Source organism: Peromyscus maniculatus, chromosome 16 (assembly GCF_049852395.1).
Source record: "Peromyscus maniculatus bairdii isolate BWxNUB_F1_BW_parent chromosome 16, HU_Pman_BW_mat_3.1, whole genome shotgun sequence".
Classification (NCBI taxonomy): domain Eukaryota; kingdom Metazoa; phylum Chordata; class Mammalia; order Rodentia; family Cricetidae; genus Peromyscus; species Peromyscus maniculatus.
Genome location: NC_134867.1, coordinates 66,021,573 through 66,034,336, shown reverse-complemented (window position 1 = coordinate 66,034,336; position 12,764 = coordinate 66,021,573). Strand labels below are relative to the sequence as shown.

Here is a 12,764-nt window from a genome sequence, read left to right as displayed (position 1 = left end):
CTTTAATCCTAGCATTCTGGAAGAAGAGATCCATCTGGATCTCTGTGAGTTCAAGGCCACACTAGAAACAGCCAGGCATGGTGACACACGCCTTTAATCCCAGCACTTGAGATCTCATGTCTTGCTTGGGAAAGACACAGGCCTTTAATTCCAGGAAATGATGGCAGGAAGCAGAAAGATATATGAGGTGTGAGGACCTGGAACTAGAAGCTTTTAAACTTTTAGGCTTTTTAGCAGCAGTTCAGCTGAGATCCATTAGGGTGAGGACTCAGAAACTTTCAGTCCGAGGATTCGTGGAAACAGGATTCGAAGAGGAGTTGTCGAGGTGAGGTTAGCTGTGGCTTGTTCTGTTTCTCTGATCTTTCAGAATTCACCCCTATACTTGGCTCCGAGTTTTTTTTTTTTTTTTATTAATAAGACCATTTAAGATTCGTGCTACACTCGCCTTTACTGCTCCACCTGAGATGTGTCTTGTCAAGTGTTACTGTCATGCCTTCTTTCATACTCCTGTGTCCTGTTAGCCCCTGGATGAACAACATGAGGCACTCAGATTGCCACCCTCCAAATTTACACACGATGGGTTAGCAAAGTGGGTCCTATTTCTTCCCGTGTAATTGCTAGGAAGTTGGATTCAGAGCCTAGAGAACGTCACAATGGAAGCTTTGCATCTAATCATCACATTCACAGGCTAATTTATGATACTCCATGCTGTTCTGTCTCAGAAATAGCAGCCCTAGTTGCTTAGGCCAACGACCTAGGAAGCATGTTTGACTCCTCCAGTTAGCGCCTAGCACCTACAGGTTTATCAGTGTTGCAGGGGATTGTTGCCACCTCACCTGCTATGGTCCTAAGCTGGAACATGCCAGGAGCTGTCTACCAGAGCCACAGCAGGACACCATAGTGTTGCTGAGATAAATCCCTAGGAGTCCGTTTACTGTTAGAAACTCTAGGATCTGGGGATCCATCTTTCAATGTCTCTAAGCAAATTTCTGTTTCCATAGCCAGTGAGGCCTTGCTGATTCCTGCCCTTACTGCTACTGATCTACCCCTCCACTCAGACAAGTTGTCTTTTAGAAGCAAATATTTGCCCATGGAAGACACCAGCACCAGAGCAAGAAACAAAAGCACCAGCTATGTAGAATATTCCAAGCCATAGTACCCGGGGTGTGAGGAGATGGGAGAATTTATATTCTAATTTAGTTCTCACCAGTAATTCATAAAGCAACAGTTTGAGCTGGAAAGAGAGGCAGGTGACCTGAAGATGAGGGATAGTACGGGGCCTTTGGTGCGTGATGGCCATGCAGGTCCCTCACAGACATGGACAAGTGCCTGCCGTGTGTTGTCTGTCTTATGTTGGTCCCTCATGCATGTGCATGGGTGCCTGCTGTATGCTAGGTCTGGTCTGTGCAGTTTCATAGGCCTGTGTTCTTCAGTAGACCAGTGGTAGTTAGAGCTGTAAGACTGAGGTCTTTGAAATTCTGAAACTGTGAAAAGAAATACTATAGCATAAACTTCACTTAGGGGCATAGGGGAGACTCTGATGGTGCAATGGGTGGAAATCTTTGCCATCTATATGTTTGACAGGATTATTGTGTGGAATATACAAAGAACCCCTCCCCCCAAAACTAAACAAACTACCCAATTAAAAATGGCCTACATAGTTGAACAGAGTTCACAGAAGAAGCTCACCTGTTTACACATGTCTAGTAAACATTAAAAAAGTGTTAACCTCCTTAGCTACCCAGGAAGTACAGATGGAAACTACTTTGAGATTCTACCTCATCCCAGTCATAGTGGCCACCATCAAGAGTATAAATGACAACCCATGCTGCTGTGGATGGGGAAATGGAGAATGCTTAATCACTGACGGTGGGTGTGCAAGCTTGTGCAGCTGTTACGGAAATCCGTCTGGCAGTTTCTCAAACAATTAAAAACGAGACTGCATATTACCTAACTATACCTTACCTGGATATCTACCTAAAGGACTCTACACCCTACTGCAGAGATACTGGCACATCTATGTTCATTGCTGTTCTATTCACAATAGCTAGTAAATGGAATCCCCCTAGATGTTCATTTACCAATGAATGGATAATAAAAATGTGGTGCATATGCACAACAGACTTTTATTCAGCTGTAAAGAAAAATGAAATCATGAATTGTGCAGAGTAGTGGATGGAACTGCATGGAAATACATGAAGATAACTGAGGCCCTGAAGGTCAAACACTGCATGTCCTCTGATATGGATTACAGCTTTGATTTTATAGATTTGTTTGTTTAATCTGGAATGTCTGTAAAGACCTGGAAACTAGAAATGAGTCATGAGGATGGGAGAAGAGGCACCAAGGGAGGTGGGGATGGTAGAACATGGTATGAAAATGGAGGGAATACTGGGGATGGCAGGAATGTGAGGTGGCTGGTCACATTACATTCATAGGAAGCTAATAGATTACTGATGCTCAGCCCCTCCCCATTTAAAATGTTTTTATTTGCATGTCTTAATTAGTGATGATTTTTGTTATGACATTTTACACATGTATATAATACATTTTGATCATATTTATGTCTCCCACCCTGACTAATCCCAATCCTCTTCCCAATTAGTTCTCCTATTTTTATCTTTTTTTTCCTTTTTTTTTTTTTTTTGTGACCCAATGAATGTTTACAGGAGCATGGGTGAAGGGCTTTGTGGTAACATGAACACCTTACCAGTGATGAAAATGAATTGAAGAAAATGTCTCTCTTTTCCCCAGCAACCATTAGCTATAAATTACCTATAAATTCTGAGGGAGAAGTGGGGATCATGGCCACCCCCACCATGACGGAATCTTGACAGGCTCAGTTGTATGTAGGTAATCATTCAAGAGGGCATTGGCCATGTCCTGCACAGCAGACCGTTCCGTAACATTCCACCCTTCCTCTGGCTCTTACCTTCTTTCCTCTCCTTCAGTGATGTTCTCCGAGCCCTGGAGGGAGTAATGCAGATGTCTCATTAATGACTGGTTGTTCAACAGTCACTTGTATTTAGTCTCTGCAGTCACTGCTGCCCACTGCAGAAGGAAGCTTCCCTGACCAAAGGTGAGAGCAGCACTTATCTATGGGTATAAACAAATACTTAAAGGGCAGTTTGACAGGCACAACATGTCCATAAAAGAAAACAGCAACATTAGTTTCTGTAGTCTTGGGCTGCAATAGGTTAGTTACATTTTACAGTACATGAGAGTATAAACGAGAATCACCTGTAACGGACACTGCAGGACTAGGAGGGTGCTTTCGTCAAACATGGCCACTCAGCCAGCACACTTGACAGAGCCTCTAGGGCCCATTTTTATAAGTTTCACTGGCTCAGAAATCAGTTAAGCTGTATTTTATTTAAATCTCACTGTTTGTAGTTCTCAGTAAGAAGGTTTGTGCTTGGAGACAATTTTCCTTCTGATGACAAAGTTTTAAAGGATGGACTAGGACATGATCAGCTCTGTGTATAGAGAGGTGTGGGCATCGTGTTGATCAGAGACCACCTGCCTAAAAATCTGTTGGTTGTGCCTTCAAGTATGTCTGTGCTCGCAGTGGGATGAGTGGCATCAGGGATTCCTCTAGCCTACTGCTACATGGGTTTAAGGTGGTCATGCTCACTAAATGATTCAGCAAAGTAAATAAAATATCTGAAACGTTGTTTAAGATGTTTGGTGAGACTTAGCCACGAATCACAGATGATGTAATCTGTAATAACCTGACTTCTATCACAGACACTGAGATATTTTAATGCATCCCAGGGCTGCTCTAGGGGGTTCCTGGTTCTTATTGTAATTTATTACCAACTCTATTTATCTTAGTTAGGGTTTCTATTGCTGTGGAGAAACACCATGACCATGGCAATTCTTATATAAAGGAAAAATATTTAATTGGCGTGGCTTATGTTTTCAGAGGTTTAGTCCATTATCATCATGGTTCGGCATGGTGGCATGTAGGCAGTGATGTGCAGGAGGACACGGTGCTGGAGAAGGAGCTTGAGGGTTCCTGCATCTTGACTGGCAGGCATCAGGAAGTGGTCTAAGACACTGGGCATGGCTTGAGAATATATGGGACCTCAAAGCCCGCCTTCACAGTGACACACTTCCTCCAGCAAGGCCACACCTACTCCAACAGAGCCAGTGCCACTCCCTATGAGCTTATGGGGGTCAATTTGAACTACCACACCACTTACGCAGGGGTCCTCCCTTCAGGCCAGGTCACTGGGAGGTGGCTGTTCACCTTCACAGTCCTGAAAGAGACTCGGAAGGTGGAGGAAGGCCCGTGAAGTGGAGACAATGCAAAAGGAGTAGAGGTCGTTCTGTGTTCACTGATACCTTTTCCTCTTTGGGGGAGGCAGGGGTGAGTGGATAAGTGTGATATGCATTCTCATGCTAATAGTGATGAATCAACTAGACTTTGATGTTGGGCCTGCCCTCATCTTACATATGCTTTGTATTTTCAGACTGATAATGGACGTGTATCCAGAGATACCCTCCACTGATGGCTGCACAAGTGATGTAGTTGCAGAGAGATACCTGGTTGAATCCAAGAAGTCTACAGCTCATGCTCCACTTGCTTGTGGCTCCCAGCACTGTGCTTTTCCTTTAGATGGGAACCATCTCTGTGTGTGGAGCCCCAGGGGCACTTCTCACCAGGCAGGTCACAAACCAAGGGTGTTCTTGTTAGATCCAGGGTCACAGAGACCTTGCCCTGTTTCTTTATTTCTCCGATATTCTGGAAACATTAGCTTCCATGGAGTCACCCATGAGCTATGGCAGAGCAATGTTGTTAAGCAAAATCATCTTGTTAAGCTCTTAATTTTATAATACAAATAGTCTAGAATTAACTTTCTCTTTAAAGTTTTTAAAGGACATGAGCAAAAAAAGGCTCATCCGAACTCAAGAAAGCCTCCTCCATTCACACTCCAGCTTGAGCTTTCTTGCTTTGCAGTGAAGAAAAAAATGTTTAGGAGGAAAGTGTTGCATGTAAGTGTGCACACCTGGGAAGCTGTGGCCAGGCCAGGTCTCCTCTCCTGGCCAAATGCAATGCCATCTTGACTTCTGGCACCAGGGACACATTTCCGTCATGCTTTAACTTGATGTGAATGCAATTTCACATTGTGCATTCTTCTGTATCACTTTCTCTCATTGGTGTGTATTTAGGGAATTCACTTGATGTGAATGGAATTTCACATTGTGCATTCTTTAGTAACAGTTTCTTTCATTTGTGTGTATTTAGGAGAGTCCTGTCCTTTCTTTTCATGGCTTCATAGTACACAGAATAGACTGCCTTTTAACCATTGTACTGTTGGTGGAAGTTTGCTTTATTTTATCTGTTTATTTATTTATTTATTTATTTATTTATTTATTTATTTATTTATTTATTTATTGCTGTTTTCTGGTGCACACATGGAAAGGGCTGAGTTACAAGAGACACACAGACTTAATATATAATGCCTGGGAGGTTCTCAAGTGGTTGTGCAAAGCTGTGTCTTTGCTGATGGTTAGAGCTACAGTTGATCACACCATGACTGTACTTGATCATTTTAGGTTAGCCCTGATGGGTGTAGCTGTAGCTAGAGTTTTCCTGCCAGCTGCCACCAGGACAAGCACATGTGAAGATGCCGGTAAACCATGAGCCACGTGGCAAGGTGTAGATTTATGGAAATGGACTAATTTAAGCTCTAAGAACAGTTAGCAAGAAGCCTGCCACAGCCATACAGTTTGTTAGCAATATAAGTCTCTGTGTTTACTTGGTTGGGTCTGAGTGGCTGTGGGACTGGCAGGTGATAAAGATTTGTTCTGACTGTGGGCAAGGCAGGAAAACTCTAGCTACATGTAGCAGTCTCCTGTTACACAGTTCTTTCATGCTTTATGATGACTAGGAGTCAGGGTCTTATTGCATGATGATTGGCCACTTAGATACTCACTTTGCAGGTGTTCAAGGCCCACCCCTTTTGTTTGCAGTGCTGGGATCTCTTGAATTTTTGTTTGTTTGTCTTTCTGTGTTTTTCATGTTGGTGTGAAGAAGGTCTTTATAGATTACTCAGGATGAACTTTCTTTTTCCATATAGAATTTATGCTTGCTTCTGGTAGCTTAGCATGATAAGGGCAGGTGTTTCTTTGCTTCTTGGGTCTGGTCTTTTTTGGATTCCTATTCTAAGGCTGGGAGTTGGCAGCATGATGCCCCCGTCTCAGGAGGTTGAATTCTAGCAGAAATGTGTTCATCCATCCATACCCCCGCCCCATCTCCTACATTAAGGCACTTAGCTTGGTTTCAGGATGGCTATACAAGACCAACATGACAGAATGAACTGTCTCTCCCTCCTCCTATGTGGTATTTCTGATACGTTCTTGAAAAGGATGCATTTGATTATATTGTGTCTCTGTTCTTAGGTCTTTTAATGTCTTAGCTTCTCAGCAGCGTTTTATAGAATGTCTGACCATCATTTTTGAGGGAGATTTTCTTTCTTTCTGGGAGCACTAGGAATTAGACCCAGGACCTTACAGGTGGTAGGCAAATGCTCTACCTGGGCTATAGCCCCAGCCCTTGTGGATGATATCATTATGAGACAATAATTTTCTTCTCTTGATATCATAGTTTTTCAGTGTTCTGATGCCTTCAAGAAAAGCCATCAAGTCTTACATGTCTTCCAGTTTTCTTGTCTTTCTCACCTAGAATCATATGCAGACAGACAAGCCTGTGTTACCAGGAGTGGAGTATTTCTTGTAATACCCCTTATCCTAAACTGCTTATTGTATTTGACCTTCAAAAGGACCAAAGGACCCCTGACCTCTTGGCATCTCACCCCATCTTCCATTTGCATGCTTTTCCTTTTTAGTTTGACCATGGGAAATTTATTTTCCCCCTCCCCTTCTACATCAGGATTGTTATTTCTCTAGCCCACAAGTTCTCATTGCCAGTCTTTCCTCCACACTCACACACAAATGCATCCCAGCATCCTGGCCGCTTGTACTTGAGTACTGGTTTCCAGTTTCCTGGCATGTTTGCTATCCCAGTCTTTCCTCCACACTCACACACAAATGCATCCCAGCATCCTGGCCGCTTGTGCTTGAGTACTGGTTTCCAGTTTCCTGGCATGTTTGCTATCCAGTCTCCTTGTATGGTGTCAGCAGCAGTCTCAGGCCACACACCCTACAGTTTTACTTACTGCTGGAGCCAGGAGGGCCTCCATATCCCCTGCTGTCTAATGGCCCAAATGTGTTTATCCTCTGCCAGCTCCTCTCTCCTTAGCTGCCAGCATAACCAACACCTCTTCTGCATCCATTGAGTACTCAGTACACATTTATTAACACCTGGTAAGGAAGAGAAGCGCGAGTACCCCGCCTCACTGTAACAATGTATGATAACAAACAGTAATGATGTGGTCATTTGACGGAAGAATCAGCATTACATGCAGAAATTTCAATGAATTAAAAGTCAACATGTGTAATAAATATATTTAAAAACCTAGGTTCAAAATTATATTGTTTTTCTCTATATTTCTTATGTTGTAAGTAAACTATTTGTTTTTTTAAGCTTCTCACCTTAGAAGGACACCATCAGCTGATTACTGCTGTGGTTTTTGGAAATCAAGTAGATCCACTTCAGCTCTGCTCTGCATCACAGGATTGTGTTATAATGTGGAATGTAGACGACTGTAGAGACAAGACACTTAAAGGTAAACAAAGATGTAGAGCACAGTTCAACAACATAATGGGGAGGTGCTGGGGATGGGTCTGAGAGGGAGGTAGAGGTGCTGGGGATGGGTCTGAGAGGGAGGTAGAGTGTGCACCTGCTGTCCTAGGAGGTTTATTTTCACCTTGACACAGTCCAGATCCATCTAAGGAAAGGGATCCTCAATGGAGAGAAAGCTTCCATCAGATTGGCCTCTTGGCAGACATGTAGGGCGTTTTCTTGATGGATGATTGGCACAGAAGGGCCCAGCCCATGGTTGGTGTTGTGGTCCCAGGCAGGTGATCCTGGGGTATATAAAAAAGCAAACTTATCAAGCCATGAGAAGCAAGTCAGCAATCAGTGTTTCTTTATGGATTCTGCATTAGTTCCTACCGAGTTCCTGCCCTGACTTTCCTGTAAGATAAAATAAACCTTTCATCCCCATGCTTTCAGCCATCATATTTTTTCATGGCAACAGAAGCCCTAATTAAGACACCTACCGTGGAGGAGACCGTGTGTTTAATCCTAGCACCACCCAGGAGTGGACCGTCTCTATAAGGACATTTGTGTCTAAGTGTTCCTTGTCATTAGCTCCGCTGACCTTTGCTGTGTGACATGCGGGTGCAGAGCCTTGCTGGTATTCTTCTTCTTCCTTTTCTTATTTTAAATATCGATGTTTAGACCTCCAGGGTCTGTGGACAGTTTGGAGCGTCTTGCCTCATGGATCAGTGACCCGGGTGCTTGCTGTGTTTCATGTTGCAGATGTAGTGGTGAAGGAGTGAGGCCTGCTCTCTGTAGGGGACTTTCCCACTCAGATGACAGCCTGTTTGCACACAGGTGACTTCTGCAGAAATGTGACTGGAGCTGAAGACGGGAGACCCAGCTGGAGCCAGGGATAGACAAAAGGGTGTGGCCGCAGAGACTCTGGGTGTGAAGGGCCTGGCTGGCAGAGACTGAGGAAGTATGTGAGTGAGAGCTTTCCCAGCTGAGGCTCATGGCTTAGGTGGGAAAAATCCCAGATATGTGTTTATAGTGTTATGCTTAGTGATGCCAGGTAACCACAGAATTGTATAACAGTTTGTACCTCAGTGGCATGAGTGAAGTATGCCAGAAACATAGCCAGACAGATTTGTGTCTTTTCACAATTTAACATTTTTTTGAATAATATGAATTCACAAGGTGTGGCATTTTCATTGGCGGCAATTTCCAAACAATCCCTTCTACCTTGTAATCTAGCTGAGGTAATGCATGTTCTTTTATTCCAGTCTTAACAACTAGTATTAGCTTTCATATGACACAGCAGAGAGTAAGTCCGTCCATCCATCCGTCCGTCCATCCATCCGTCCGTCCATCCGTCCGTCCGTCCGTCCGTCCATCCGTCCATCCATCCCTCCATCCATCCATCTGAGTTACAGAATGAATACAAGTTAAAGAGGCTGTAACAGAGTTCAAGAGGTTTTAGAAGTGGGCTGATAGAAATGTAAGCAGAGCATGTATCGCTAAGATAACCTAAACCAGCCCCAGGGAAGAAGCTGTTGCTGAGGCTGCTGGGCTAAGGGGGAAGATGTAGAGCTGTGCTTAGCTGCTAGGGGAAAGGGCAGAACAGGGTTGGAGCAGGGACAGAAGGCACCAGTGGTGAGTAAGTGGACAGGAAGATGGTGGTTAAGCTGTGCCAACATCGGGGCCAAGCAGATATGAAGCCCCAGGAACAGTTAGGAGTTCTGTATTTGCTCTGACAGGTACACCAGTTATCAGAAGACAGGTTGGTATGCGATTATTGCCATTTACACATTAAAAAGAGCAGTATTCCTGAGGCTGTGTTAGAGGGGCTGTACTCTGAGGCTGTGGATAGACAGTCCTCTGTGTTAGAGGGGCTGTACTCTCAGGCTGTGGATGGACAGTCCTCTGTGTTAGAGGGGCTGTACTCTCAGGCTGTGGATGGACAGTCCTCTGTGTTAGAGGGGCTGTACTCTGAGGCTGTGGATAGACAACACTCTGTTAGAGGGGCTGTACTTTCAGGCTGTGGATAGACAACACTCTGTGTTAGAGGGGCTGTACTCTCAGGCTGTGGATAGACAACACTCTGTGTTAGAGGAGCTGTACTCTCAGGCTGTGGATGGACAACACTCTATGTTAGAGGGGCTGTACTTTCAGGCTGTGGATAGACAACACTCTGTGTTAGAGGAGCTGTACTCTCAGGCTGTGGATGGACAACACTCTATGTTAGAGGGGCTGTACTTTCAGGCTGTGGATAGACAACACTCTGTGTTAGAGGGGCTGTACTCTCAGGCTGTGGATGGACAACACTCTGTGTTAGAGGGGCTGTACTTTTCAGGCTGTTAGATGGTACCCTGTGTAAGAAGGGGCTGTACTCCTAGGGTGTAGGTAGATATTTCTGTGTTAGAAGGACCTATGCTGTGGTGATTTAAATGAGGATGGTCAACATGGGCTTATATGTTGGTCCCCATCTAGTAGAACTGTTTGGGAAGGATTAGGAGGTGTGTCCTTATTGAGGGAGGTATATCACTGGGGATGGGCTTTGAGGTTTCAAAAGAACCATTTTGAGTGTATTCTCTCTGTTTCCTGTTTGTGGATTGGGATGTAAGCTCTCAGTTGCTCCACTGTTATTTCTATCTGCCTACTGCTATGTCCCCTACCACAATGGTTCTGGGCTTCTATTACTCTGAAACTATAAACCCCAAATACCCCCCCTTTTTTTTCCAAGACAAGGTTTCTCTGTGTAGTTTTGCACCTTTCCTGGAACTCACTCTGTAGACCAGGCTGGCCTCGAACTCACAGAGATCCACCTGCCTCTGCCTCCTGAGTGCTGGGATTAAAGGCGTGCGCCACCACCGCCTGGCATAAACCCTTCTTTAAGTTGCCTTGATCCTGGTGTTTTATCACAGAAATAGAGAAGTAACTAATACATATACACTTAAAGTTATAGGTAGGCCCTCTGTGTTAGAAGCAGTTATACCCCCAAGGCTGCTGTAGACAGTCCAGTGTTAGAGGGGCTATATTCCTGAAGCTGTAGGCAGAGAGCACCCTTTGTTAGAGAGAACAGCACTCCCGAGGCTATAGATCTGCAGCCCTCTGTGTTAGAAGAGGCTGTATGGAGACAGTCCTGTGCTGGAAAGAGCTGCACTTGGAGGCTGTAGGTAGATGGCCCTCTGTGCTTGAAGGGACTTATTCCTGAGGCTGTAGGCAGATGATCCTCTGTGTTAGAGGAGCTGTACTCCCAAGGCCGTGGACACACGATCCTCTGTTTTAGAAGTGGCTGTACTTCTGAGGCTGTAGCTCCACAGCTGGCTGTGTAGTAAGGTGTCCTCTGAGGTTTTTGTTTCCCATGTTCATGGTTACTGTGCTTTAGGTTCCTCACATGGATGTTGGTGCATGAATGGTCTGTTCTTGGGTAGAAACTTGTTTCTGAATCATAGCACCAGTGCTCACTTGCCATCTGTCACAGTACATAACAGGTTGTTCCATGTACAGTTTACTATGCTGAAGCTTGTGGAGATGAGAATGAACTTGCATTATGGGTTTGAGGGCAGAGGAGCTCCAGGAAGCCGTAAGCTTCAGTGTGGCTCTTTTGTCTGTACAGAGTTGGAGCCTACTTGTGTTTGGTTCCTGGGCACATCTTGGGTAGCTGTGTTCACAGCACTTCTGGGTCTGCTGCTTGGATTGTGCATGGAGGGGAGAAGGATGTGGTTGGTTGCCTCTACCCTGGTGAGTGTGGTCAGTTTTACCCTCACTCAGAGCCTGTTGGCTGCTTGGATCCTCTCTTCTCACTTGCAACACCTCACCGAAATACAGCTTTTTCTTTTCTCCCATCAAAACTCTCATGTGCTGATGGCTTACCCCTTTGTTTCTGTCCAGAGCTTCTCCTAGTTTAGTCTCCAGATACTTCTGCTAAAAGTTCTTTGTCATTGTGGGGCAGTGGTGGCGCACACCTTTAATCCCAGCCCTCGGGAGGCAGAGCCAGCTGGATCTCTGTGAGTTCAAAGCCAGCCTGGCTCTACAGAGTGAGATCTAGGACAGGCACCAAAACTACACAGAGAAACCCTGTCTTGAAAAACCAAAAATATAAAAAATAGAGAGTTCCTTGTCGTGTCTGAGAGCGTTGTCGATGGCTGGCACTGCCGCTCTTGCTCTACCCCTTACTGTTTTTCTCTCTGAATTCACCAGAGCTCTATTCTGCACTTGCTCAGGTTAGGACCTCAGCTCACTCCAGATCCAATCATTGTGGACTTCCATCTGTTTTACCTTTAAACGCTGTCTCACATTTGGACATCTATCATATCCACATCTACCAAATCCTCCCTCTGGATTCTGACATTAACGTCTAACCATCTTCCTTTGCCTTGATCTCTCCGTGTCTGCATTTAATTCTCAACTCTCAAAGTTAGTCAGCTTCTGCCCAGTGTTTGCTCAAAGCAACTCCCCACCATGCAGAGAAAGTGCCACACACACACACACAGACTCCACCCTCACCCTGGTGGAGCAAGGACTCAGCCTTCCAGGGCTTTACTTTAGTTCTGTTTTTGTCACTGCCAGTGCCACTGAGTTCCCAGGTCTGGACACAGGTGTTTTGATGAAGGCCCCTTCTGGCCACTGTGTAGCATTTGTCCTCTTTGCCGCTTGGGCTCCTCGGCCTCTTGTATACAGCACGCCTTTTCAGTGGGTGGCCATCACTAGTCCTCCATGTACTCATTGATCAGTTTTGCTTCCTGGAGTTGACTGTGCTATGTCTTCGCCTTCGGCATGTTAATTTTCCACAAAGGCAGAGGCCTGTCCAGTTGGGGGCTGACCCTGCAGGTGCTGAGAAGAGGCTGACATAGCACACACAACACAGGTCAAGTCCATGAGTGAGTGGCGTTGTTTGTGACACACATACATGCCTTTCCATAGTGTTTTAGTCATGGGTCTCTAAAGGATCAGAGCTGAGAGAATAAAATATAGATAGCTGGTACAGTGAAATTGTGTGTGTGTGTGTGTGTGTGTGTGTGTGTGTGTGTGTGTGTGTGTGTGTAAAGGACTCGAGTATTAGAGCATCTTATAGACTGGTCCAGTAGAT

General features: G+C 45.0%; 1 protein-coding gene and 1 long non-coding RNA gene across 27 annotated transcripts in view; one reads left to right on the top strand and one right to left on the bottom strand.

Annotated features, from left to right (window-relative positions):
- Positions 1-12,764, top strand: part of Wdr27 (WD repeat domain 27) — a 98,210-nt gene that overhangs the window by 5,606 nt on the left and 79,840 nt on the right. For 16 of the 26 annotated variants that reach the window (XR_013045168.1, XM_076552954.1, XM_042261927.2 and 13 more), the window contains exons 2-3: positions 4,476-4,668; positions 7,553-7,694. Coding sequence is in view for 25 of the 26 variants with exons in the window: in XM_076552954.1 (XP_076409069.1) it covers positions 4,476-4,668; positions 7,553-7,694 (335 nt within the window). In the remaining variant the exon portion in view is untranslated. Of the gene's footprint in view, positions 1-2,951; positions 3,080-4,475; positions 4,669-7,552; positions 7,695-12,764 lie in introns of those variants that run through there. The other 10 variants (XM_042261932.2, XM_076552961.1, XM_076552963.1 and 7 more) reach the window with 1 other exon arrangement.
- On the bottom strand, positions 6,462-7,673 carry LOC143268934 (uncharacterized). Its single transcript, XR_013045173.1, has 2 exons — positions 7,561-7,673; positions 6,462-6,687 (listed from the first exon to the last, which is right to left on the bottom strand). It is a non-coding gene; the product is annotated as an uncharacterized LOC143268934 (long non-coding RNA).